The 24,785-nt window shown below is 36.6% G+C and overlaps 6 protein-coding genes across 7 annotated transcripts in view; 2 read left to right on the forward strand and 4 right to left on the reverse strand.

The window, feature by feature from the left end:
• Positions 1-1,094, forward strand: part of LOC108573242 (parafibromin) — a 2,877-nt gene extending 1,783 nt beyond the window's left edge. The window contains exons 2-4 of the mRNA XM_017935634.1: positions 1-81; positions 168-309; positions 388-1,094. The exon at positions 1-81 is cut by the window's left edge and continues 1,220 nt beyond it. Coding sequence (XP_017791123.1) covers positions 1-81; positions 168-309; positions 388-424 — 260 coding nt within the window. The 3' untranslated portion in view covers positions 425-1,094. The remainder of the gene's footprint in view (positions 82-167; positions 310-387) is intronic.
• Positions 1,095-2,621: 1,527 nt separating this feature from the next.
• LOC108573346 (doublesex and mab-3 related transcription factor 3, truncated-like) lies at positions 2,622-5,122 on the reverse strand. The gene is made up of 3 exons (XM_017935753.1): positions 4,919-5,122; positions 3,415-3,651; positions 2,622-3,257 (listed from the first exon to the last, which is right to left on the reverse strand). The coding sequence occupies exons 1-3, from the start codon at positions 5,120-5,122 to the stop codon at positions 2,622-2,624; spliced, it is 1,077 nt and encodes a 358-aa protein (XP_017791242.1).
• A 6,567-nt stretch (positions 5,123-11,689) lies between these two features.
• On the reverse strand, positions 11,690-15,674 carry LOC108573266 (GTP-binding protein Di-Ras2). 2 transcript variants are annotated; one of them, XM_017935665.1, is made up of 4 exons: positions 15,551-15,674; positions 14,584-14,793; positions 12,838-13,056; positions 11,690-12,175 (listed from the first exon to the last, which is right to left on the reverse strand). In XM_017935665.1, the coding sequence occupies exons 2-4, from the start codon at positions 14,719-14,721 to the stop codon at positions 11,942-11,944; spliced, it is 591 nt and encodes a 196-aa protein (XP_017791154.1). In that variant the 5' UTR covers positions 14,722-14,793; positions 15,551-15,674; the 3' UTR covers positions 11,690-11,941. The 2 variants fall into 2 exon arrangements, with proteins under 2 accessions (XP_017791154.1, XP_017791153.1); XM_017935664.1 differs by lacking the exon at positions 15,551-15,674 and adding an exon at positions 14,972-15,084.
• Positions 15,675-16,560: 886 nt separating this feature from the next.
• Positions 16,561-17,294, reverse strand: LOC108573340 (ARL14 effector protein). The gene is made up of 3 exons (XM_017935748.1): positions 17,065-17,294; positions 16,720-16,985; positions 16,561-16,645 (listed from the first exon to the last, which is right to left on the reverse strand). Exons 1-3 carry the CDS (start codon positions 17,146-17,148, stop codon positions 16,561-16,563), a joined length of 435 nt encoding a protein of 144 aa, XP_017791237.1. The 5' UTR covers positions 17,149-17,294.
• A 914-nt stretch (positions 17,295-18,208) lies between these two features.
• LOC108573278 (probable ATP-dependent RNA helicase kurz) lies at positions 18,209-22,942 on the forward strand. Its single transcript, XM_017935676.1, is given in 16 exon segments — positions 18,209-18,445; positions 18,514-18,693; positions 18,760-19,044; positions 19,100-19,726; positions 19,801-20,152; positions 20,225-20,516; positions 20,584-20,770; positions 20,841-21,073; positions 21,161-21,385; positions 21,387-21,616; positions 21,694-21,883; positions 21,947-22,087; positions 22,144-22,347; positions 22,413-22,631; positions 22,694-22,791; positions 22,866-22,942. Coding segments are annotated over 16 exon segments (3,615 nt in total). The 5' UTR covers positions 18,209-18,370.
• A 229-nt stretch (positions 22,943-23,171) lies between these two features.
• Positions 23,172-24,577, reverse strand: LOC108573239 (thioredoxin-related transmembrane protein 2 homolog). The gene is made up of 5 exons (XM_017935628.1): positions 24,434-24,577; positions 24,170-24,350; positions 23,914-24,100; positions 23,647-23,842; positions 23,172-23,578 (listed from the first exon to the last, which is right to left on the reverse strand). Exons 1-5 carry the CDS (start codon positions 24,575-24,577, stop codon positions 23,480-23,482), a joined length of 807 nt encoding a protein of 268 aa, XP_017791117.1. The 3' UTR covers positions 23,172-23,479.
• Between the last annotated feature and the right edge of the window lie 208 nt (positions 24,578-24,785).

A 24,785-nucleotide genomic window follows, 5' to 3' on the forward strand; every position in this document is an offset into this window, starting at 1 on the left:
TCGCGGTGTTCGTAATGGGTCCAGCTTGGCAATTCAAGGGTTGGCCTTTCGATGGCAATCCTGTTGAAATTTTCTCAAAAAGTACTTACCCTTCTTTCATTATATTAATGAAAAACATTCATTTATATGAATAGTATATTTTATGCAGTATATTTTTATTTGTATAGTCTGTGCATTTCATTTAAAATACGATGAAATGAGGCTGGACGCAAATGTAGCTCGCTGGGCGGTCACGGTGATTGAATTAAGTCGAACAAAAAGACATTTGGACCGAGCTGCATTGATGGTATTCTGGGAACACCTTGACAAGTACGTATTCACTCAGAAAAAAAAAATTCTAAATTCATATGTATACATGGTATCTCATGTAATTTTTTCTCTGTGCAGACACATGATTAAAAACAAACCACATCTTCGATTTTAAATTGAGTGAGACACTAAGGAGGGCGCACGATTTTCGCTGAAAAGACAACAAAAAGAGAAACAAAAGCAACATTGTACATACTATCAAAGAGATTAATATCCGTGTACATATATGTATGTATCCACGAAATGCTAAAGTTTGTCGCATGTATCCCCTTCGAGAAATCCGCAAAAAAGAAAAACTAATTCCCTAAGGCTCCCTTTTAACAAGAAACATAGATCACACGCGTAAACGTTATAAATCTTCCGATTCATTTTTACACACGGTATTTCTGGATTGCAAGATTAATATCCTATATATAACGTTCACGTAGTGGAAAAAATCCTTGATTATGATATCTACGGTTATTCTAGCATATACTGATGTGCCTATCGTTAAGCGAACAACAAGCGTTATTATTCTTTAAAGACAGGAAGAACCTTATATTTGGTATATTCGTTCGCGTAACAAAAACAAAACACATGAGAGATTAAGAAAAGGAAAAAAAATGTCATATTCACGGTGCGGTATATTCCGTGAAACGTTTATTAAAGAACCAAATAAAGAAGAATCTATACATGTCATTCGTGTATCCTGGTGTTTGTCTTTTCATCCTCCATCCACTGTTTCATAGTATAAATGAAAGAAAAATCTTTTCACGAACGAAAAATAGTACGGTTCCAGACTTATAATTCACCACACGACGTATTGGGGGAATTCCCTACGGGGATTAACCTAAGCTAACCTATACATTTCGCTTTCGTAAAAGCCAAAGTAAATCGCTTTGGGGCATCGATAGTTGCTGCACGATATTCTCGATGTTTGCACAGACAATCGAATCTTCTTAACTCGATTATTGCCGCCCTATTAGGTTAGCGATAGCCATCGCCTTCACTGCAAGTAAGGAACTTTCTAACCAGTTTCCAAAGAAAACTTTGCTTAAGAAATACCTAAACAAAATACGGTCACTCTTACAAGCCGATTTCTCACAGGGGCTACGTGTTGTAAATAACGTATAAATAACCGGGCTATTTACGTGGCTCACCCGCAAGGCAAGTTTCATGGCTTTGTTTATCCCTAAGTGGCCTTACATGACAAAATTAAATATTAAAAAAAGGACGAGAATTAGAAAGTTAATAAAAATGGACGTTTAAGTTAATCGTGCAATTTTTGTAAAAGTTAATTTAGACCGTCAAATACTCTTATACATACTGCGAAAACGTTTTCTCATGACAATTTACCACAAAAAGGTTCTTAGAATTTACTTAGTGTCTAGTTCAAGTTACGCATCTAATCTCTTATAATTCGCAATGCTTGTTAATATGAAATGCAAATATCACCGGTGGAGCGTCGAGACAATCGATCCGTGATGAAAAAGAATCGAGTCCCACGACTTTTAAAAAGTAGCATGAACCACACTGACAAGTTTTATGTCACGCCTGATGATCAAAAGGTTGAAGAGATCAATCGTTGAAGTGTTGAAGTAAACAAAGCATGCCATGAATATGCTCCGCTTCGTCCGAATCGATCGTGGTGAACTTTGAAGATTAAGGTCCACCGATCACGGAAATTCCCATGTGCTGGTAGCAGTACCGCCAGGCCACATGGATGCTTCCACAAGTTCACGTGGAAATTTTACACACGATAAGCTGGTAACTGGTATAACTGGTCAACCATAAACGTTTTATCAGTGAAAGGGTACACGGTGACTCAGAAATCCATGTTGAATCATAAATCAAAGGATCCATTTACGAACCTAGTCTATCCTTCATTAACCTTTAATTAGGTTCGTTATACAAAATGATGTAACTATATACGTACATATAAATTTTCATCATTTTTTTGCGTAATATTTACTATTCCTCAATGAAACTAGTACTAACTAATTTTATAAGCAATAATAAATAAAAATTAAGAAATATTTTAAAATTTATTTAGTTTTGTTTTCATAACAAGTTGAGTAAATGTTCTTAAAAGAAAGGTATGTAACAACTGAGCAGTGTTGCTAAGCAATGTAATAAAATATCCTAGAAATAACACAACTGGGAGCACCTTGCATACCTAACTAAAGGTTAACCTCTCAACTCGTTACTTGAAAACGGTTCTTTTTCCAAAGTCGTCAAGAAATAAACAAAAAATACTAGGCCATCCAAAGTTTCCACACAAGGTCATCTTTTAACCAAAAACACATGAATTTTTATGGATTTTCACCAACAGGTTAGGGGAACTTGTAGCTACACTGGGCACAATTAGGCTGCACACAAGGAATCCCAGGCAACACAGGTGGTAAATGAAGGAATCCTGGTCTTGGAGGAAGATGATCAGTGACTTGAGCATACACATGATCCCTCAGTTGCTGTTGAGCACCAGAATTGAAATAATTATTATATTGAACATTTAGAGCCACTCCTTCTTGATCATGCTGTCCACTATTCTTAACTGGCAACGTTGTACAGGCTGTTGTGTCTACTATACTCTTTGTAAATTGGTCTGGTACAATATTTAATAGACAGTAACTGTCTCCATAGAGATTTCTGGACAGACTGGAGTAGATTGGAGCCAACATGGTGCCTGTGAGTTGTTCATCAGGCCTGGTCTCATTAATGCTACTAGGAGGTCTAAAAGCTGACACATAGGAGCTGGAGTTAAGACCAAAACTGTCACTGGCAAAGTACTCAATGGCTTTCAACAAGTCTTGGCCACATCTTTGTAACACAAGCTGCAGCACAGACAATTTTGTATTTGGAAAGAGGCGAGCTAGAGTTTCCACCGAGGTCTGAGACACATTGCTCTCCTTTGTCTCCTCTGGAATGTTAAATACCAGGCTCTTGTATTTTGGTGGGTTCTCATTCACCTGTGGAGAGGATATTGATCAGTTGGGTTTAATATTTTTGTTCAATCTTAGTCTGAGAGCAGTATTACCACTCCAAACACTTCAAATATAAGAATATTATCTTTGAATAACTCTGGACCACCTAATTTATTTGAATTAACATTTTTGGGCTACGTACAGGAGAATCTTGGTCCTGGTCTTTCATAGAATTATTCTTCTTCGATTCTTCAGTCTCTGAATCATCATTCTGCACAAGATCCACCTCTTTGTTGGTGTCTATGGCTGGCTTAGGCTCTGTCACTGCCATGCCAAATATTTTCCCCTGTGGAAGTCGATTAAGTTTCTGTCCAGTGGCTACTTTGGCCATTTTCAGGGCAATGGCGTCCTCTGCTGCTTGTTGCCTCTTTAGAGCCACCTGGTAGTGGTTAAAATGAGGTAAATTGATTGGATTAAATGGAGAAAATGCAAAATACGTTACGGATTGGCAATGAAAAATGAAGTCGGATCAGATCATGACTCCGCAGCCAATTTATAAATGGACCCGCCGCTTAGCCGATACTGCATATGTGTTTTCTTAACGGCCAATGTCAATAGAGATACATATGGAACCATTTGGCACGTGTTATTCCCGGCCGGACCACCCACTATATTGTTTCACATCGCCGGGATTATTGAGGAAGTCTGACAGGCAGTCCTTCTTTTAGATTTTACACTACTTCCAGAAAGAAGATGAAGTAACTAAGAATGTCACTGTTGAAGATTCAGGAACAGTGATTGTGAAACAATTCCAATGCCCTAAGAATATTACAGAATATTGCAAATCAGTTTAAGATAATCGAATAAATTGAATAGTCTAAATTGAATAATTTAGAAGTCTTTATATTTGAAAAAGATTCTATTTATTAACGGTAAAATGTATCGAGGAGGGTCTCTATTTCTCTTATTTTTGAATATTTTCTTTATATTTAATTCATGCATTTCAGTGATTCGTCTGTAAATGAAATAACCATAATCAAGAGGCAAATCAAACAAATTAGCGAAACGCTAAACGACACCGTATCAATGGATAATATTTTCCGCGTTCCACGTAGCGTTGTTTGAGAAGACGAGCGAGAATACGTTTCCATCGAACGACGGATCGAGAGGATGGATGAAGTATCGAATGTCATAATGCCTATGCAAACAGAAATGAAACGCTACACCGAGCGTTAATGGATTTAATTCCTCTTCCCCTCTTCGTCACTCTTCGTAATTGACTCTCTTTTTCCGACCAAAACAGGACAGGGGGAGGGGGGGCATCAAGTGGTACAAGTGCAATGGAAACTGAATATCTCTTTGTCATTAGCCCCCCACCCCCGTGTTTCTTTTCACTCCGAAGTCAAGAACTTCGAAAATAATTCTCCCCTGTCTGGTAAATATCGAAGGTGACAGGATTGACCTTTTTTTCTGTTTCCACGCGCTTCGTTAATCATTGCCGATATGTTAAAACGTTTCTGACACCATAAACGCACTATAGGCGTGCTTAACTTTATGATTTTAAGTGTGCGCGGCCTTATGGGTAATTGAAGCATTCCATGCATGCAGAAAAGTCTGATAAAATGAAAGATAAATTTGATCAATAAAGTTAAAATTGTTAGAAATAAATAAAAAACTTTGGAGTTGTTTCTTAGAGGAAGTTTTACCTGAGCAGCCATCACTCTTTGTCTCTCAGCAATTAAGGAACATTTTGGACAGAGACACTCGCGATAACGGCACTCTCTTTTGTGGCCCCTGAGCCACGAGATGAGGCCATGGTTTCTACACCTAGCACACTTTGGTCTTCTCTGCTTCAGTTCACCCTCCACGTCCTCGTTCTCCACTCTGTTCTTGCCCTTTCCGCGCAACATGATCTACTCTGATCATCCACTGAATGTCTAAGCTATTTCACCCAGCGATCCACAGACTTCTTAATTTTAATTAGATTGACAATGAATTGGAGCAAGAAAGAAAATAAAAACAAGATTTTGCTGAGAATAAAGAAACATGGAGAACCTAATAGTATACGAAAGATAAAAATAGAAATACTTTAAGAAAAAGTATATGTGAAAAATTAGCAAGATCAAGTACAATTTTATTTGAGAATAAACAAATGGAACCTAACAATAGATGAATTACGAAAATGAAATAATTTCAAAAGTACAGGGTGCTTAAAAAAAAATGTTAACACTTATTATGGAGAATCTCTTCTCTTCTCCATAATAAGTGTTAACATTTTTTTAAGTACCTTGTGAAACTTTACTAATAAAGGGAACAATTGTACCCAATAATAAATGATCAAGATGGAGTGAAATAGAAATAGAAGTTATTAAAATAGATAAATAATTTAAACGGTTAAAAATATGATAAGTCTTCACAGATAACAAGGACACTATATTACTTAACACTAAATGAACAAGTAGGGTTACTGTTAATCTGTACTAAGAAATTGCAAACTAGATAATGTCTCACAACGATTGTTGACGGCCAACTGAGTGGCCAGCCAGCCGAAAGAAATCTCGCTCTAATCTCTGGCAACATTTGGATCTATCCTCGATGGTACGCGATTGGTTCAACACTGTGTGCACGTTACAGGCGAGTCTACGTGATTCCAGCATCCCTCAGGAGGAGCAACAAGACAAACATCCACAGGACCACCCTTTCTCCACGATTGGCTCGACAGTGTTTGTTCTCCTCGCCACTCCTACTCGCTGACTTCTCTCTACGGCGACTTCGTGACACGCTGACACTTCTTGGACGTGAAGAATAACGAAAAGAGGCCTTCTAGCATCCATACACAATGTTTCCTTATAACAGTCCTGCTATGAATCATATTCCGTTGACCAATAGCCCAAAAAATGTGCCATATCGTTGGAAGATTCATTCTTGTTAAAATTGGTTATTAATAGGACTTCAAATTTCTATTTTTCCTTTAATAAATATTATTATGAAATTAATATAAAGAAATGCTATTTTAGAGTAATAGAAAATTGAGAGATATCTAAAGACATCAAATGGAATTGAAAACTAAGTCAATTGATCGTGCAATAATTCCTCAAACTGACGAAGATAAAAATTGACTTCTGACGAAAAGGAAAAATAAAAAAAGTATGGTTAAAATATTGTGAAAAATAAAAAAACCACATAAAACGGTAAAGATTATATAAAGGTTATAATATTTTGTGTCATAGAGGCCAGGACCGGAAGTGGAGGGGCTGATTACAGAGAAAAAATCCTCTGCCAAGAATCAAGATTGTATAATTCGCAGTTTTATCTCTTTTTTTCATTCACGAGTACAGATTCGTAGTCAGTTAACTGTTTCTGAGTGTGGATAATAACAATAATGAACGAGCCGTCGCAACAATAAATCGGTCATTCGATATCTCGTATTCTTTCCTTTTTCTCTTCGTTCGCTAAATATTAAACGTTCATTGTGCCATGCTAGACACAATCCCGCGAGTATACAGTGGAAACGCGTTGCCATGATATGTGATTCCTTCATTTTCGTTGATAAATAACCCATCAAAGGTGGGAGATTAACCTCCTTTTCTCATTAAGTTTCTCTCTCTCTCTCTCTCTCTCTCTCTCTCTCTCTCTCTCTCTCGGTTTTTGTGATCGAGTTCAACATTCAGAATTTATTTCACACATTCTGTACCTTTTTTTGTATTTTTTACTTCATCCTGAGCAGATGGATGATATATTTTTATTGATATGATATGAGAGATATGACAGGTTGGTTGATGTGACGTAAATTCGTGAATTTTTCTGTTTCATTCAACTTGATCACCGTCAGAAAATTTTTACTACTTTTTCTTTTTTGACTTACATTCCCACCTTTAATTCTGTTATATGCTTATTTTTTGAGATTCCCTAAAACGCTGCTTAACTTTCCTTTTTTTTTACACTGAAAATTTGCAGGGAAGCGAGGTGGCCAAGCATTTATTAAAACTCGTTAATGCTCCTCTCTTTCTTTTCTTTTTTTCGTAAAATAACGAAGACATGGATGATGATTTAGGAGAGTGTTGTTTTTTTTCTTTTTTTTTTTTTTTTAAATCGATATCTCACTTAACAACAAGCTTAAGCCTAAGTAAATTCCCATAAATAACAGATAACGTATCATCTCTTCCCCCATACACAATTTTTTGGCACGAACGACCCCTATTTTTTATTTTCCATTCGACCGTGGAAATGAATTATTCGAAAACAAATTTTGTTTTTAAAGTTTAATAACGATAAATCGATTTTTAAAAATCGATAGAGTCGATATAATCAATTCTCTTATTGGTTGGAATTATCCTACGGGAAGAACAACGAAGAAGAATGGAGTAGAAAATTTTTAAACACACCTCACAAGGATTTGAAACTCGGGACATTCTGATAGCAAGCAAGCATCTAAGCAAATTGCCACTGAACACTATTACTTCTTGTTCGATTTTCTAAGTACTTATTACACACTAGCTATACTTGTTATATTTTTAACTGTGATTTCTTTACTATTTTGTCTACCTGCATCTTGTAAAAATTTATTTCTTCAAATTCTAGATGCTTACGGTAATTACTCTATAATAAATGCTTTCGATATTGCAACAAGGTTAGATTTTAATGCCACTCTTGTTTCCTCTTTATTTTTTGTTATCAATTCATCCCCATTGTCTTTTTTACTTGTACCATTTCTTTTTCTGTAGATTGTATTTTTAAACATTTGCCTTGCGCTCAGAAATTTCTCTTCCATCGGTCGTATTTATCTTCGAATAACGATCACGATCCAGTTATGAAATATCAAGGTACATACATACATGGACACACAATAAAAATTAAAGCGTAATATCATACGAGATCCATTGAGATTAATATTTTCTCTTCTTTTCTTTTTTTTTTTCTTTGTTCACGGTCGTGCGTGCCTTGGCAATTATAACGCGATAAAAAATCGATATTCTCGATGTATGCGTGTAAGTACGCTGTACTGCTTGCCGTGTCATAAAACGTTTCAAATCACAGAGAACGCGCCACGAATCTACGCGCACGCGCAGTAATGGCAAGCGTTCTTCGAACGAGGACGAAATGTGTATAGTTTCGAATTTTCCTTCCAAATAAATTGTTCGTCGCGAGTAAAACCTTCGAATTGATCCTTAAAAAATTCCAAGCGGTTGATATTAAGTATAAAAAGAAGCACGATTTCACGATGCGGCTAAAAAAGAGGTATCAACGTTCGTAAAAAGGAGCACCAACCGTCGGTACAGATAGAAAATCGAATTTTCCCGCGGGAAAGATAAAAATCGTCAAAAACACGATTGTAGGTTAACCTTTGGAACTCATGAAGGATTAAATAGTGGGTTATGCTCGCCAAACTTTGTGAAGCCGTTAAAAGAATGGAAATCGACATACTATAGTGTAGAAGAAGCTCACAATTCGTGTAAATCACACTGATTGGCCCCGAAAAAATCATAGAATTCGATTCCTCGATTTCTTATCCGCATTAGTGTGTGTTTTCATATTATTTTCACGTCTCTTTCTATAACTTGTCGCCCTTTTGTTCGTCTCTCAGCTTATCGAGGGTCGATTTCATAAGGTCAGATTCGCCTTTGACTAGACTCTATTCAACCTTGCTGCTAAATATAACAGTAAATATATCTATGTACAAACACTCATACACAGATACGCGGGTGCACGTGTGCATGTGTACGTTTGTGCATCAGGTTACCGGGAAATTAATCTGTCTTGCTTAAAGCGACACTGTCCATTCCACCATCATAATCTTCCTCAACCGTACAATATTTTTAAAGTGAATTTTATCATGCATGCTCAAACCGAGCAACTTTCTTCGTCAACAGAGTCATCGGTGACTCGTCAAAACCATTATAGAAAATTCTATGTACAATTTACCATTAATAAGCCCATTGAATGGCAAACAAATTGTGTATGGTGGTGAACAAATGCTCATAAGAAAACTACAACCACTTCATACCTATCTTTGCCAGATTTTATGCAAGCTAAAGTATTTATCCAATGTTCCCCAGCCTATAAAGTACTTTTTGGACTCTGTACCTCTAACAATTAACAAAAAAAAACTGCCTCCTTTCTATGTTAATCCTTTATGACAATAGCAAGAAAACTAATGTTGACATACATGGTCACTAAGAAGCACGAGACAAATAATTAAGCTAACTTCTTTGTCTACCAATTTTATGGAATAAGATTTAAATGATATTGTGAGGCTTGGAGAACGCTGAATCAATCATGAAACCGGCCCTCGTTCCATCAATAGTGCACGCACGTATCTGCACGTATGCTCAACAGTTACAATACAGGATATGTGTTCCTTCAGTGAAACAACCGCTCATGATTCGCCAAGATAATAATAATAATAATAATAATAATCGTAACAATCACACTGATTTTTTCTTTTCACTATCGTAATATCGACGGGATAACCTTTGCCCTGGTTAATGTATCTCCCTTAAAGCTATCATATGAAGGTGGGATCGTCGCCATGGATAGACAAGATGGCGGCTGCATACAAAATGGCTGGAACGGCAATTCGTTGATATTCACCAGAATACGAGCAACGTAGACATACTACTTCGCCAGATTATACTACTTTTACTGTCCACACATGCCTCCGTTACGATTATTCTAACTAAAAGGAAATCGCCGCTTCCACGAATACAGAGACATCGTCGGGCAACAACTGAATACAAAAGAAACTACAGCAATCGATTGTTCCAACAAAGTTAAGACGGAAGTACAGGCAGAATTTTCCCATCTGACGGACTAACCATATCTAAATATTGTCCATGCAGCTGGTCTCTAAATTTTTACGAGATATTATACTTATACAGCGTGATTCACTTAACTCGATTACTTCAAATTACATCTCGGTAAGTATCCATTTTAGACCCACTGTATCTAAACATTTCTTTACTCAGTGTTCGGTACTGTTTCGATTTCTATCGAAAGATAGGGTATTCTCAAAAATTGAGTACGTAAACGATGTAGAAAAACAATAATCATTGTAGTATACGTATTCTTGAAATAGTACAACTTTTGCCTTTCATATTTTTTTCGTGCAGTGAATAGTTCAACAGTAATTTAAGATTAAATCAGGTTAAGTGTATTCTGAGATAAACCGGACATACTGTATAGGGTGGGACAAAAGATTAGAGGTCAGCGATGGAAACATTTGCTCGAACTTTTCTTACCATCCTCATGGCATAACAATAAACGCGATTAGAGAGATAAACAAAACACTCGAATTGAGGAAAAAACAAACCCTTCAGGGGGAGTCCCTTTAATTAGCAACTCCTCGCTAACACTACACGCCCGCGTCCTACGTGTGTACGACATACAGAAGGAAAACATTAAAATTTGGGTCAACATGGGAAACGCGTATGGCTAATAAATCTGTGTATATGTATACGTACAATGTGTAACATAAATAACGAACACGATTTACGTAGATGTATCTACATATTTTTCAATTGTACTCGTCATTTTTCTTACACCCTGTATATAAGTGCACGTGTGTGTAAACCAGTGTTTATGTGTCTCTGCATCATCCAACGTGTCGAGTAATAAATCTTAATTAGCATCGTTACAAAAACCTTACAACTATTCAACAAAAACCGATCTCATAACAACTTTTACGTAGTCTTGTAGTTTCTCAAGACCCCCCCTCCCGCCACCCCATACGCCGCGCGCACGCACGCACGCACGCACGCACGCACGCACACAACACACACATATTTCCATAGAACGAGAAACTCAGCGACACCGATCCCCAGTGATAATTTTGCAGTAGTCTCGACTACGATGATTTTCGTGAAAGAGCCTATGTTTATTTTTTACTTTTTTTTCTTTTTTAAATGGATCGTTAAACAACACGTGGTCGAGTGACTAGAGAGACTTTGTACTTGCTGCTCTTTCAGGAAATATCCGCTCGTTTTATTTTTATTTTTTTTTTTGGTCACGAAAGGGACGACGATTCTTGGTCGAGTTCGGTTCTTGGCGTTTCCGGTCAGAACGATCGCGTCCCTTCCACATAGTAAGCTCGAGATTAGCTAAACGAACGGTCACGTTGGATCAGACGAGCCAACTGGTACAGAATGGTGCCGGCGCGTGCGCGCCGTTTGTCTCATGAAATCTAGCAGGCGGATCGAGTACGTCGCTCCGTATCAAAATTAAAAAATCTATCGGTAGTATAGAGTACATTCAGTTAGAAAGAGACCACAGGGTAATCCTAATGTTCTGAACCCAAACATTTCTCCGATAAGTTTCTCCAAACATAACCTCAAAATAATCTACTAATCTCTGCAGGGTTCAAAACGTACCTCTAATCCTATAATTTTGCCAACTTTATCCACTTTCCTCGAAACATAACCTCAAAAAACTTCAAACACTTTTGAATCCTCTCGAAAAGTTAATTATTAGCTTTTTAATGGATACAGAGCATTAGATACACCCTGTATAACACGTGGTCTCGTAGATATCTATCGTCCCTTTCGGTCGCGCAAAGCTAAACTAACCTAACTACTGGTCGTGTCGAGACTACTGTGGCCTGCGACTCGCCGGGTCAAAAAATCAGCACGAACAGCATTTTCTTCGAGTACTGCGACTGCTGACAGATCTTTCCTAGTTTCTTGCCTCTTGCACCGTAATTTTTCCACGATTATGGTTGCTCTTGTCGCAGTAGGTTACATCACGGAGCACTTTTCCTTCAGACTGATTGCGTTATTGCTCTGCACCGGTTGCAAAGACACTGATCGGTTCTTCTCGAGCATCAGAAGGTCCCGGAATAGGGCATTCACGTTATGATTTGTCTTGGCGGACGTCTCTAGGAAGCCACAACCCCAGTTCGCCGCTTCAGCTGCGCCTTCGCTCATCGATACCTCGCGTACCGACGGACTCTCGTCGCATTTGTTCCCAACCTGTCGATTAATGGTGGAAAACCTTCTAGGATCGATTTTGAATCAAAAGAAAGCATTAAGAAACTATTGATCGATATTTTTGACAGTTCGATAGATTGAGCTAATATGGTTGTCGTATAGCCTAAGCTTTTGTATGTCTTTTTTTTTAAAGTACAGTAGACTCCCCTGTATAACACGAATTCCTATAACGCGCCAAAGATATCGCGACTACTGTTTTCATATAACGCAATTCCTCGTACAACGCGTTAAATAATAAAATATAGGAATTTCTCGCATTTAAAAATTAAATCTACTTAAATCTACTTATATGTTGAGCATTACACTGTTTTCTTCATCGTTACCGACTTCTTCTGTTTTATAATTATTTCTGTTTTTTGTTTATTACATACATTAATAATATGTATTTTTAACCCAACAGCGAATATATGTCAGTTATTTAAAGTTGGCATGGCAATAATCATTCCAAACATGTTACTTTAGATTATTCGCGTTATACGAGAAAAATTCTTGTACAACACGATTTCCTATAATGCGAATTCATACAACGCGTAATGTATTAACCGCGTTATACGGAAGTCTACTGTATATACAATAGATACTTCGAGTCTTAGAGGGATACAGATAGCCAATGAGAAATAAGACCGTTAAAAAATAGGTCTTACCAGCATTATAGGTATCTGCGATGTATCCTGTCCCTTGAGTTCCCTAATAATGGCCCAGATTGGTCGTAGCTCCTCGAGGCTTTGCCGCGAGCACACCGAATACACCAGGATGAACGCGTGACCTTTGCTTATGGAGAGCCGCTGCATCGCGGGAAACTGATGAGACCCCGTTGTGTCCGTAATTTGAAGCGTGCATATGTTTTTATTGCAGCTTATCACCTGAAATGTCCATTTTTCCCGAATTCGAGCATCTCTTCTTACTTCTCCCTTCCCTTTTGTCGCACGCTTCTCGTCGCAAACACAGCAAGAATCTCAACAGTTCCGCCAACGAGGCGTATTATACGTATACTTTCTTTTTCGAAGCTCCTTCAATAGGAAGCTTGCTTTCATTGCTCTCAGCGATCGATATTGCAACAGTCGGTTAGTGAATAATTCAAGCTTGTTACGAAATTGATCAATATCAAGACCGTCATTGATCAATATCAAGACCATCATTGATCTGAACTATCCACTAATCGATCTGCAATTTCAATCGCAGCGCGATCTATAACCGTTTAATTAGCGTCGATAAAGAAGATTGATTAATTTTTATCGGCAATGGATACAATTGATATTCCTTCATTTCTCGTTTTTCTCTATTTATATTGTTTTGTATAATTGCACGTAGTCTACATAGCATAATACAATCTATACACTGGAGAGGGCATCGTTAATTCTTCAATAATGAGACAATCATTTGAAAGTTAGACGTATTTAAATGAGCCGGAATTGAATCTCGAAGTCGACCTAATTATCTCAAGTTATAAGAACCGAATTTGAAATGCAAATTAAAAAAAAAGGAGAAAAGAGAAATGTGGTCGACATGCATCGATTATTTACATGTGAATTTCTCGATTACCGAACGAGATAACGGCCGAGAAATGAACGATTAAACAAATGATCTTGCATCATGTATGAATCACCGATGGAACGTCAGCAGTTTACGTCACAATCGTCCCTGCTACTTATCTAATCCGGAAAATCTCTTACCACTGTCCGATATACCAAGTACCTATACTACTTATGTCGCCTGTCCTATCCCATTCTACGTAACTCGTGTCATTGTTCATCGAACGTCAATTTAAATGATAAGAAATATACCTGACCCTTTTGATTTGCATGATACCTTTATTTTTCACAAAATCTCGATTGTAAATCGAAGGTTATACGTATATTCTAACCTTGTACAGATTATTTCAAGGTGAAACAATATTTCTGTAGTAAAATTCGCGCCAATTGAACATAACCTACGTTGAACATACTCGCCATGACACCCCACGAATTTATTCACTCAATTTTCTCGAAAATTAAGAATCGTGCAAAAAGAATTCACTCCACATTTTTTATTCACTTTTCCACGACGTTTAATACTATGTAATTTTTTTTTATAAAAAATAGTATAATCTACACGTAAGATAAGGGTTCACGCGACAGTGTACGAAGTGTTTCTAAACAAAATATGAACAGTCGAATATTTTGCTGATTTTGGTAACCTAACCTACATAAATTGTTATGTCCAAAACCGCTAATCATAGAAACACAATTCTTTCTTTTTTTTACTCGAAAGAATTTACATTTCACCCCAGAATCAACTTATTTATCCTGATTAAGGGAGGCCTTGTATATTGTCGTGTAAATCCTCAATCTGCATATGAATCCCTACATTCTTCTTGCAAATTAATATTCACGTGTTTCCATTGGACTTACCTGTCTGTAAGTATCCTCGATAGTGGGTATATACGACTCACGAAAGGTTCCTTTCACAAAACGCAGCACGAGGGAACTCTTGCCAACGCCACCCGCCCCAAACACCACCACGCGATAGTCGTTACTCTGCTCCGGCATTCTGACATCTGCCGTCCCGATGATTTTAACCCCCGCCGACCGGGGTCCCTCCTTGATATCCTTCGAATCCGTCTGCACAATAAAAAATCATTAATTAACAATTTTCCAACACTCATCTACTGCACACATTAAATTATCACTCATCGTTCTCTTTTTGATTTCGTAATTCAACAACTTAACCTATACGTGGACTAAATGTGAACACAATTTCCTCCACACATATATATATATATATCTTCATTTTTCTTACTTTTAATTCTCACGTTCAGCGCACGTCCCCTAACATCCTGTTGCTTATTACAGACATAAGTGCCACTTAGGAGTATATAAATTGGAAAAAAATTGACTCTGAACGCCCACGGTTTTGCGTAAAGGTTGCAGCGAACCACCTACGTCCCTGTTACTTTTTTGTACTGTTTACACTAGCGAATATACATAGCCTTCTTACAGGCCGTGACGTGCAAAGGAAAACCACTCTGAGCAACGGTGCAGTCGATACAATGGCAGGAAGCCTAACGTAGGGTCATTGAGCTGCTCTTCAGCGGCGACAAATATCGGAATCCCCCAATACCACTACACAATCCTCTTACTACCGGTAATCATCTGTCTATACGTGCACATAGATTCAACAAGTGACTTGTTTCTGGCTCGAGACGGCAGTAATAGTACAATGATCCTACGTCAAACCTCGCTGGTCGAATTTATCTGATACAGTAGAGCGGTGCAGTCCTGACCACGGTTAAGTTGCGTCACGAGACGATAAGATCACGAGATCCCATTGACCCCCATTGATGAGGGCCTGTGAATGATAATATAGTGTTTGGTAAACCTGGTCAAACAGACGACACTGTCGTGCACCTTCTCCTGACCAAAGATTGGTTTGGAATCTTGATAGACGACTACAGTACCCTTGGAGAAGTCTCTGGAACCACTGACGAACACCTTCTTCGGGTTCAAAGAGTTAGTACACACAATAGGTTGAAAGATGTGCCTTGTCAGGGTCAAGAAATCTTCTGATAGACCGTGGGGGCAGGCAACGTGCCAAACGAAGAGCCTTCTCGAACCGGGCGACAACAACCTGGCCTGAACGAGGATTCCTCTTCAAAGGACGTGGTCAGTGTTTGTTGAACGTCGAGAAGCAGTGGTTAATTAGGGTACAATCGATCGACAAGTGTTACGCTCGATTTCCACCAGCCATGGAATCAGCATATTCGCAGCACACCGCTGTTTCTCTATGTCCGGCCACTTGGTGCCGTGAACTTTCACGATCTCGAAGGAAAACGAAGCGCACGCCCTCCGCACCGGGGCTCACCCCACTCCACCTGGGGGAGTGTGTGTATGTGCGTTAGATACGTGCGCACTACACCAAAAGTCTAGCGTAAAATCAATAACGCTTAAATGTACCAGTATACACGCACGTGCACAGGCAAATCGCTCTTACTTTATGGCTGTTCCTTTTTGTTTCATGTAATACTCCTTAGAACAGCTGTTTGATGCATGTTGAAGTGAGTGGCTTGGGGTTAAGGACTACTATGGTTCCTATAAAACTGCTCAAGGTTACAGAAAAGGATTTAGGACAGAATTAACCTGGGAGCACAGAATCAGGAATGTAGAAAGAAATGAAAGGCATATGTACAATTTTATTGCTCGAATAACACATTCACAGAAATTTCACTGGCTGTATGTATTCTAATTCTTATATCCTAAGTCTAAGAATTATAACTTATAAAGTATGATACATGGTTAGATGGTAATGTTCTTGTATAACACAGTCATTTAGTGTTCATGAAAATACTACAATCACATTGCAGTCGATGTTGATTTAGTTTTCTAGTGCACTCAAGCTTCTTTCATTAAGGGGTTCTTTATCGTGACATCACTGCCTTCGTTTTCTATAGATTCATAAGTCCACTTTCGATTATTCCTGGTAAAGAATGGATATCCTTAATGTCTGTGGGATAATATAGTTTGAATAGGTGGTTTCTTCTTATTGCAAACCTGCATTCATGTCCACACTTTGTAGCAGAACACTTGGGACAAGGAAAATGGCACCCTGCACAATTCAAATTTAGACAGTCGCAAAGATCGTCTCCTGTATGCACATAAGTGCCATGCTCGTCATACAAGGCGTGCCTCTTGTTACCCTGATATAATCGTCGGTGAAGCTTGCGTTTCTCTCTTTCACTCTGTTCAGGGTCGAAATTTCTAAGAAATTTTTTCGTCACACTGTCCACTCCCTTTAGACGCGGACCTCGAGTAGTTTTCTGTGATGAAAAGCGTGACAATGATTATAAGAAGATATGAAGCTCGAAACTTCGAAGCGCCAATGCATGAGAAACTTACTCTCTCAGCTCGAGGAGGTGTTTGTAAATTTGTGTTCGAGGAACTTTCACCTGAAGTCGTGTTTGGTGTATCCATATCTCCCATTTAAATTTTAATACAAAGTTTTTTGAATAACTCCGATTAAAAACGTCAAATTACATAACCCCTAAATGAACTAAACGTCAACTGGTACTTTCGGAAATTATATTCACTGTGTTACACGTACACAGGAACATTTACACTTTAATGAGGAGAAATGAAGAAATAAACTAATTTGAGGTATTATAAATTAAAAAATTAAGAAGGATTTTCTTTTTGATTAATTACTTCACATTTAATTGATATATAAAAAACTAATGTATCACAACAAGATATATTATATATAATACCACGTGCTTGGTACATCGGCGACACCTTTTAGAATTTCACGAAAATAATTCCTCTTCCTTTGAAATAATCATTTTTAGAATATAATATAAAAAATTAGTACTTTTTACAATTTTTTTATGTAATAAATGGATTCATAAAAAATAAAGAATAAATTAGAATGATAATTTTCGATATCTAAAGCATAGACGAGATATAAACCACAAACGAGGTACAGAATAGACCTAACATCTTATGGGACTTTTTGTCCGGGGCTTTGAGGCCGAGAAGACCCTTATCGTTTTCGTGTCGCTACCAACGTTACCGATTCAGTATAGTATAAAATTACAACGTTAGTAGTGGTTGGAATTGGAATTAAACGTAACTATAAAATTACAAATAAAAAAGTAACGTAATTATTTATTAGTTGAGGATTCGTCACATGTGCGTATTCTACTACTGTCAAAAGATCGTGAATAGTTCTAACCAAGCAATCTAATACATGTATGTATCTTTATATACAAATTTAATAAAAGAGGATTTTTTATATCAGTCGACTTTACCATCTTTGATGGTTGGATTGTATGTAATTCCTAAACTCACTGCTTTATATCGTAGAGGGCATAACAAAATCTCTGATTTTTTACACAGTTGGTATTTCAGAACGTTGGACACAAAAATACATTAGATGCAATGTCTATCCCGTACTCGTCTATGTGTGTACTTATCTCGTCAGTAATCTAAAATAACAAAAAATGGTAATGAATTATCGACAGCAGGTAATTGTTTCACATGGTCTCTAATCAATAGTTAGATGCCGCTGTTTAGCACGTGTTCAGCATCGTATAACCAATAATGCAGTATCGATAAAATATGACAACACTGAACAATTGTAGACACTTCAATTAAAAACAGGAATTAATATTTTAACCCAAGTGTTGAATTTTAAGATAAAAATAAAATGGCAAGGAAGAAGTATAATTGGAAAGCGAGAAATATTTCAACAGTTGAAATTGACAACTCTGCAACTAAAGAGGTATTTCCGTAACAATATAAGATATAAGAAAAAATGAATTAGATTTTTAGTAGCATATTTTTGAATAGATTTCCATAGATATCAAGCATCGTGAAGATAATTATGACACTTGCAATGCTCTCGTTCTTCCCAGTGAAAAGAGAAAAACAAAGAATAAAATTAAAAAAGTGGCCACGACTCGGTTACTATTCAAAAAACGCAGAAAAGAGTTGGAAAAAATTGTAGAAAAAAAGAAAAAAAAATTACGCGTAAGTCTAAATGTAGATTTTTTTTTTAAATTTTAATAATTTTAAATATCTTCTAATTTTGAATAGAGAGTTGAACTTTTGGAAGAATTGGCGAAAGTCCAAGCATCACAAGAAGAGCTAAAACAATATGTGTCTCTATCCAGTATGCAAACTAAAGGTTTAAAGCGTCACTTTAGGGAAATAGCATTTCCTGTTAAAGAATATGTTCCTATACCAAATGATGAGGTTGAAGATGATGCCTCGGAAGTGCATATAAATGCTATAAAAGGTAGTAAGAAGAGGAGACTAGCAATTTTGGAAGATCAGAGGAAGCAGAAAGCTGCTTCAGATCCAAATGTTCTTGGATTTGATGTAAGTTTATGGTTTTAATAAAATTAATATACATGTTAATAGCTATTTGCTTTAGGAATCTAGTGATACTGAATCAAAGCCCAATAGTAAAGAAAATAAAGACAAGCAGGAAGAAGAAGCATCTAAAAATGATGCAGTAGAAGAGAATGAAAAGGCTGAAGGAGGAGAACATGCTGAAAACAAAAGAAATGACCTTACAAAAAGTGATAGTCCAACAAAAAATAATGTAGAAGAAACAAAAGAACCATCTGTTATCACTGAAAATAAGGCATCTTTAAAATCACAAGAATCAATAGAAAAGAAACCTGCTGTGTTTGTAACATTGCAAAGAAAGCCAGAAATTCAATCAGCTAGAATGAAATTACCAGTGGTAGCAGAGGAACAGGTTATTGTGGAAGCAATTAATGAAAACCCTGTTGTGATAATCACTGGTGAAACAGGTAGTGGTAAAACAACTCAAGTGCCACAATTTTTATATGAAGCAGGCTATGCCCAAGAGAAATTAATTGGAATAACTGAGCCTAGAAGAGTGGCTGCCATATCTATGAGCAAACGTGTTGCAGAAGAAATGAATCTCACTGAGAAAGAAGTTTCTTATTTAATTCGTTTTGAAGGAAATGTTGGACCAGAGACAAAAGTTAAATTCATGACTGATGGTGTTTTATTAAAGGAGATACATAGTGTGTGTATTTATTTTGTTGAATTTAATGTAAATTTTATAAAGTAATAATAATGAGAGCTTTTTTTATATTTTAGGACTTTTTACTTACAAAATATTCAGTGATTATTCTGGATGAAGCGCACGAACGTAGTGTGTACACAGATATTTTAATAGGATTGTTGTCGAGAATAGTACCATTGCGTAATAAAAGAAAAAATCCTCTGAAGCTCGTGATAATGTCAGCTACATTACGCGTGGAAGAATTTATAGAAAATAGTAAATTGTTCAAAGTAAAACCACCAGTATTGTCAGTAGAATCGAGACAATTCCCTGTTACTATACATTTCAATAGGAAAACAAGCACCGATTATGTTTCTGATGCTTTGAAAAAGGCTGTAAAAATACATACTCGTCTTCCAGAGGGGGGTATCTTAATATTTTTAACAGGTACATTAAAAATAATTGTTTTTCTTTTTTAATTTTACAAGTTGCTATTATAAAAATATCATTAAAATTTAGGTCAACAGGAAGTGAATTTTGTGGTACGTAAATTGCGTAAGGCCTTTCCCATAAAAAATAAAAAGGAGTCTTGGAAGAAGTCAAAGGAATTGCAAGAAAGTGAAGATTTCTGGAAGAACGAGGAAAATTCTCAAGGCAAAGGCGATAATCACACTGAAAAAGACAAAAGTAATGATAATGATGACAATGACAATAGCGACGACGACGACGATTTTCGTTGCAAGAAGGCTCTTCGTTACAATAAATTGAGGCAAAAGAAGCAAATTCAGTTGCCAAAAATTAATTTAGACGAGTATGTATGTAACCCTACATACATTATTTTTTTCACAACTTCAATTATAAAATTCCTTTATTTTTAGTTATTCTGTGATCCCTACGGACGACACTCACGAGGACCTAATTGGTGCAGAAGACGACGAAGAAGTACAATTAGATGAAGATGAAGAAGAAGATGAGGACGTCATTGACCTAAAAACTTGTGCAAATGCACAACCATTGTGGGTTCTGCCACTGTATTCTCTTTTACCAAGTTACAAACAAGCAAAGGTACTTAAGATTTCATAAAAATATACATATCAATAATTAATGATGTAAACCAAGAAATTTTTGTTCTTAGGTGTTTGACCCACCTCCAAAAGGCTGTCGCTTATGCGTAGTGTCCACAAACGTAGCAGAAACCTCTCTGACTATACCCAATATAAAATATGTGGTAGATAGTGGAAAATGTAAAACAAGAATGTATGACAAAGTAACTGGAGTGAGTACATATAGAATTTGCTATACTAGCAAGGCATCAGCTAATCAACGAGCAGGTAGAGCTGGTAGAACTGGTCCTGGCCATTGTTATAGGTACTCATATTAAAATATGTAATTTTAAACAAAAATTAATTAAATATGTTTATTAAATAGTATGTTTTTGTAATTAAATATTTTTAGGTTATACTCTTCAGCAGTATTTAACGACGAATTTGAACAGCACAGTCAATCAGAAATTCAGAGGAAACCTGTAGACGATTTACTCTTACAAATGAAAGTAATGAATATCGATAAAGTAGTAAATTTCCCATTCCCAACGCCACCAAATATAGTGCAATTAAAAACTGCAGAGAAACGACTAGTAATTCTTGGTGCTTTGCAACAGCCTCCCCTTGACAAACAAGGTAGTGACACCACTTGGACACAGTATTGCTGTATTTCCAGTTGCCCCCCGTTATGGGAAGATGTTGGCTCTCTCTCATCAACATAATCTTCTGCAGTACACAGTGTGCATGGTTGCTGCACTATCTGTCCAGGAAGTACTGATAGAGGCTTTCGAAATAAATAGTGTTTCCAAAAGCAAGTGGCTTCAGATGAGGCGCTCTTGGGCTGGAACAGGAAATAGCTTACTTCTTGGTATGCAATCTTCATAGCTTTTAATATTATTCAATGTCATATAACATTAATTTGTATAAAATGTATTTTCTGCAAAGGTGATCCAATGGTACTCATCAGGGCTATAGGAGGTGCAGAATATGCTGGAACTAGAGGAAAATTACTTTCTTTCTGTGAGGAGCATGGTTTGAGACATAAAGCAGTCATAGAAATTAGGAAACTTCGACAGCAGTTGACAAATGAAATTAACTTGAATATACAGGACCTGAATCTCGTCATTGATCCATGGTATATATTAAATATACAGTTTTATATTCAAAAAAATAATTCTTATAGTAAACATTAATTCAGGATGAAACCTCCAGTTGATGCAGAGGCTAAACTACTCAGACAAATAGTGTTGACTGGAATGGCTGACCAGGTCGCGAAGAAAGTAATGCCAGATGAGGTTAATGAGGACCAAGACAAAGTTAAATGGAAATACGCTTACAAGTAAGCTTCAAGACCTTCTTAGCATATTCTAGATGTAAAATTGTACTCCTGTTTAGGACCACGGAAATGGAAGATCCAGTGTTCATGCACTCTTCATGTGTTCTTCGAAAAACATGTCCCGAGTGGGTGGTTTATCAGGAAATATATGAAACGAATAAAATGTACATGCGTGGTGTCACAGCCATAGAACCAGAATGGTTGCCAAAATTCGCTCCATCTTTATGCCGACTTGAAGAACCTTTAAGTGACCCTCCACCAAGGTTGGTGCGCATGCCTAACCTCACTTTCTTTTAAATTTAATTTATTATATTTTATATTTGCATAGGTACGACGCAGAGACGGGGAAGGTTGTATGTAGTGTAGAGGGAACGTTTGGAAGAGCAGCTTGGAAACTACCAGTAATTGATATGGAGTATCCATTATCTGTGGAAGGAGTGAAATGGTTCGCGTGCTTCTTCTTAGAGGGAAAAGTATGTCCAAAGTTGCAACAGTTCGTTCCTTTGTTACTATCAACACCTCAAAGCATTAACAAAACATGGGCTAAGTAAGTTTCTAACGCAGTACATAAAATTCAATTAAAGAAAAAAATGAAACAATGATTTTTAGGTTAATACCACGAACGCAACAAATGACACAATTATTATTATCACACGGAATCATGTCGAAAGAAAAATTGTTATGGACTTGGAAAATAGACAGGAATTGTAAGTATATGTCTTTTTATACATGAATACACAAGTAGGACAACAACAACAAAAGTAATTGTCATTAATTTCAGTCCTCTTGTCGGCTTATCAAAAATGGCTGCCTGAATCGGCTCATGGACACGTTACGGTCATTTGGCCACCTGTATAATAAATTTGATCACCTAAATTATGTTAATTGTATATTGTATATACTTGAATTTTTGTAATATACAAACATTTAGAATGTTTTAACAACCGTTTATTCAATGAAAACCGCAACGTTGCATACGATTTATTATTATGTAACTTAACTAGAAGCTCTGCTTTGGTTTTTGATGAAGTATACATTACGCATGTATAAATCATTATAATTCGATACATGGCACTTTCACGTCATTTTTAATAATAGCTGTTTTCTTTCTTGTTTTTTGTGTGTGTATGTTAATATATTATCATTGTCCTGTCCTACATTAACATCCGATATTCACTAATAGAACACAGCGATGCATAAAAATGCGTGTGATGATTGAAAGTATAATGAAAGTATTTACAATCCTTCGTGACTTCACTATAAATGAAAAATTTGCGCGATACACCGGTACACTAAACGTCCATTCTACACAGAAGTAATTTTTTCGGTTAAAGTTATTGGCAGTGCTATTACATTCGTAAACATTTCACCAAACGTCTAGAAACATTGATTAGGTCATTCGGCCTTCACAGCTTTTTTTTCCTTCCTCTTGATCGGATTTTTTTTACAATCTTTGTAGACATTGTTCAGGTCAAATGCTGCTTTTATATTGTCCTGTGAACATTTCTTCTTTCAATAAGTGTAATAGGATTGAAAGATGTGGAAAATTGTATCACACATACCAATGAAAAAAGGAATTTAACCAATTTGCCTTTATGATCCGCGTATGGACGTCTTTCAGATTCTTTCCCTTCTTTAAATAAAATTAAAGTAGGAAGCTGTTTGCTGGTGCTGGCATCACTGATGTGATACTTCACCCCTGCATCTGGATACCTTCCTATGTCCACTTTTCCAAACTTTAGATTCCCCAAAGCATACCTAAATATTTATTACATGTTATTTTCAAAGAATTAAGCAGTTGTCGATAATGTAAAAAAAATGTCACAAACTCTGCAGAAAGCTCAGAAAATATTGGTGCAAAATTAACACAAGCTGGGTTCCAAGCTGTGTAGAATGCAACCAGCCAAACAACTCTTGTATCACGATGCAATTCTTCCTGTAATCCATTTGCACCTCGTAGATAAGTTACTTTTTCTGGGCCCTGATATGTTGGCTCTGGGAATAGTAGACCACACACTGCAATTATTTAATCATTCAGTAATAATTAAATTTAAAAGGTTATCATGTTATAGAGAGGGTGCATACAAATGAATATAATTGCAAATATTATTCCCATGCGAATATCCGCATAGAACCAAAGAATCAAGTTTGCTACTTTAGTGTAAACAAAACTGGATGATAAATAGCTTATCATAGTAACACTTCCAGTTTTTCGTGTCCTTATCATTATGACTATCATGAGAAAAAACAGAATCTCTGTTTCCCTCTGAAATGAGAACAGATCTATCATGTAACATATGCTCTGCATAAATAATTCAACAATGTTTTTTTTACTTTCTAATAACTCACCCCGTCAAGTTCACATTCAGCTTGCACAAATACATAATTACACACAATTGGTACACGCTTTGAGACAATATACGAAAGGCTGAGTAAAATGTTCATGAAATAGTAAGGCTTCAATAAAAGCCGCAAATCTTTTTTAAACGGCATTCTTGCAAAACCAAATTTTAGGTTATATACGATTGCGATTAAAACTATCTATTTTATGGGAAAATATTTTTATTTCAAGGATTGTTCAACTTTCGACAAAACGTGTTTTATTTAATATATATGAAAATACTTTGAACAATTCGTGGAAATTTCTTTCTTTCTCTTTAATCTGCAACAAAAATAGTGGAAGCTCTCCTCTACATCGATT

Source organism: Habropoda laboriosa, unplaced genomic scaffold (assembly GCF_001263275.1).
Source record: "Habropoda laboriosa isolate 0110345459 unplaced genomic scaffold, ASM126327v1 scaffold134, whole genome shotgun sequence".
In the NCBI taxonomy this organism is placed as follows: Eukaryota; Metazoa; Arthropoda; class Insecta; order Hymenoptera; family Apidae; genus Habropoda; species Habropoda laboriosa.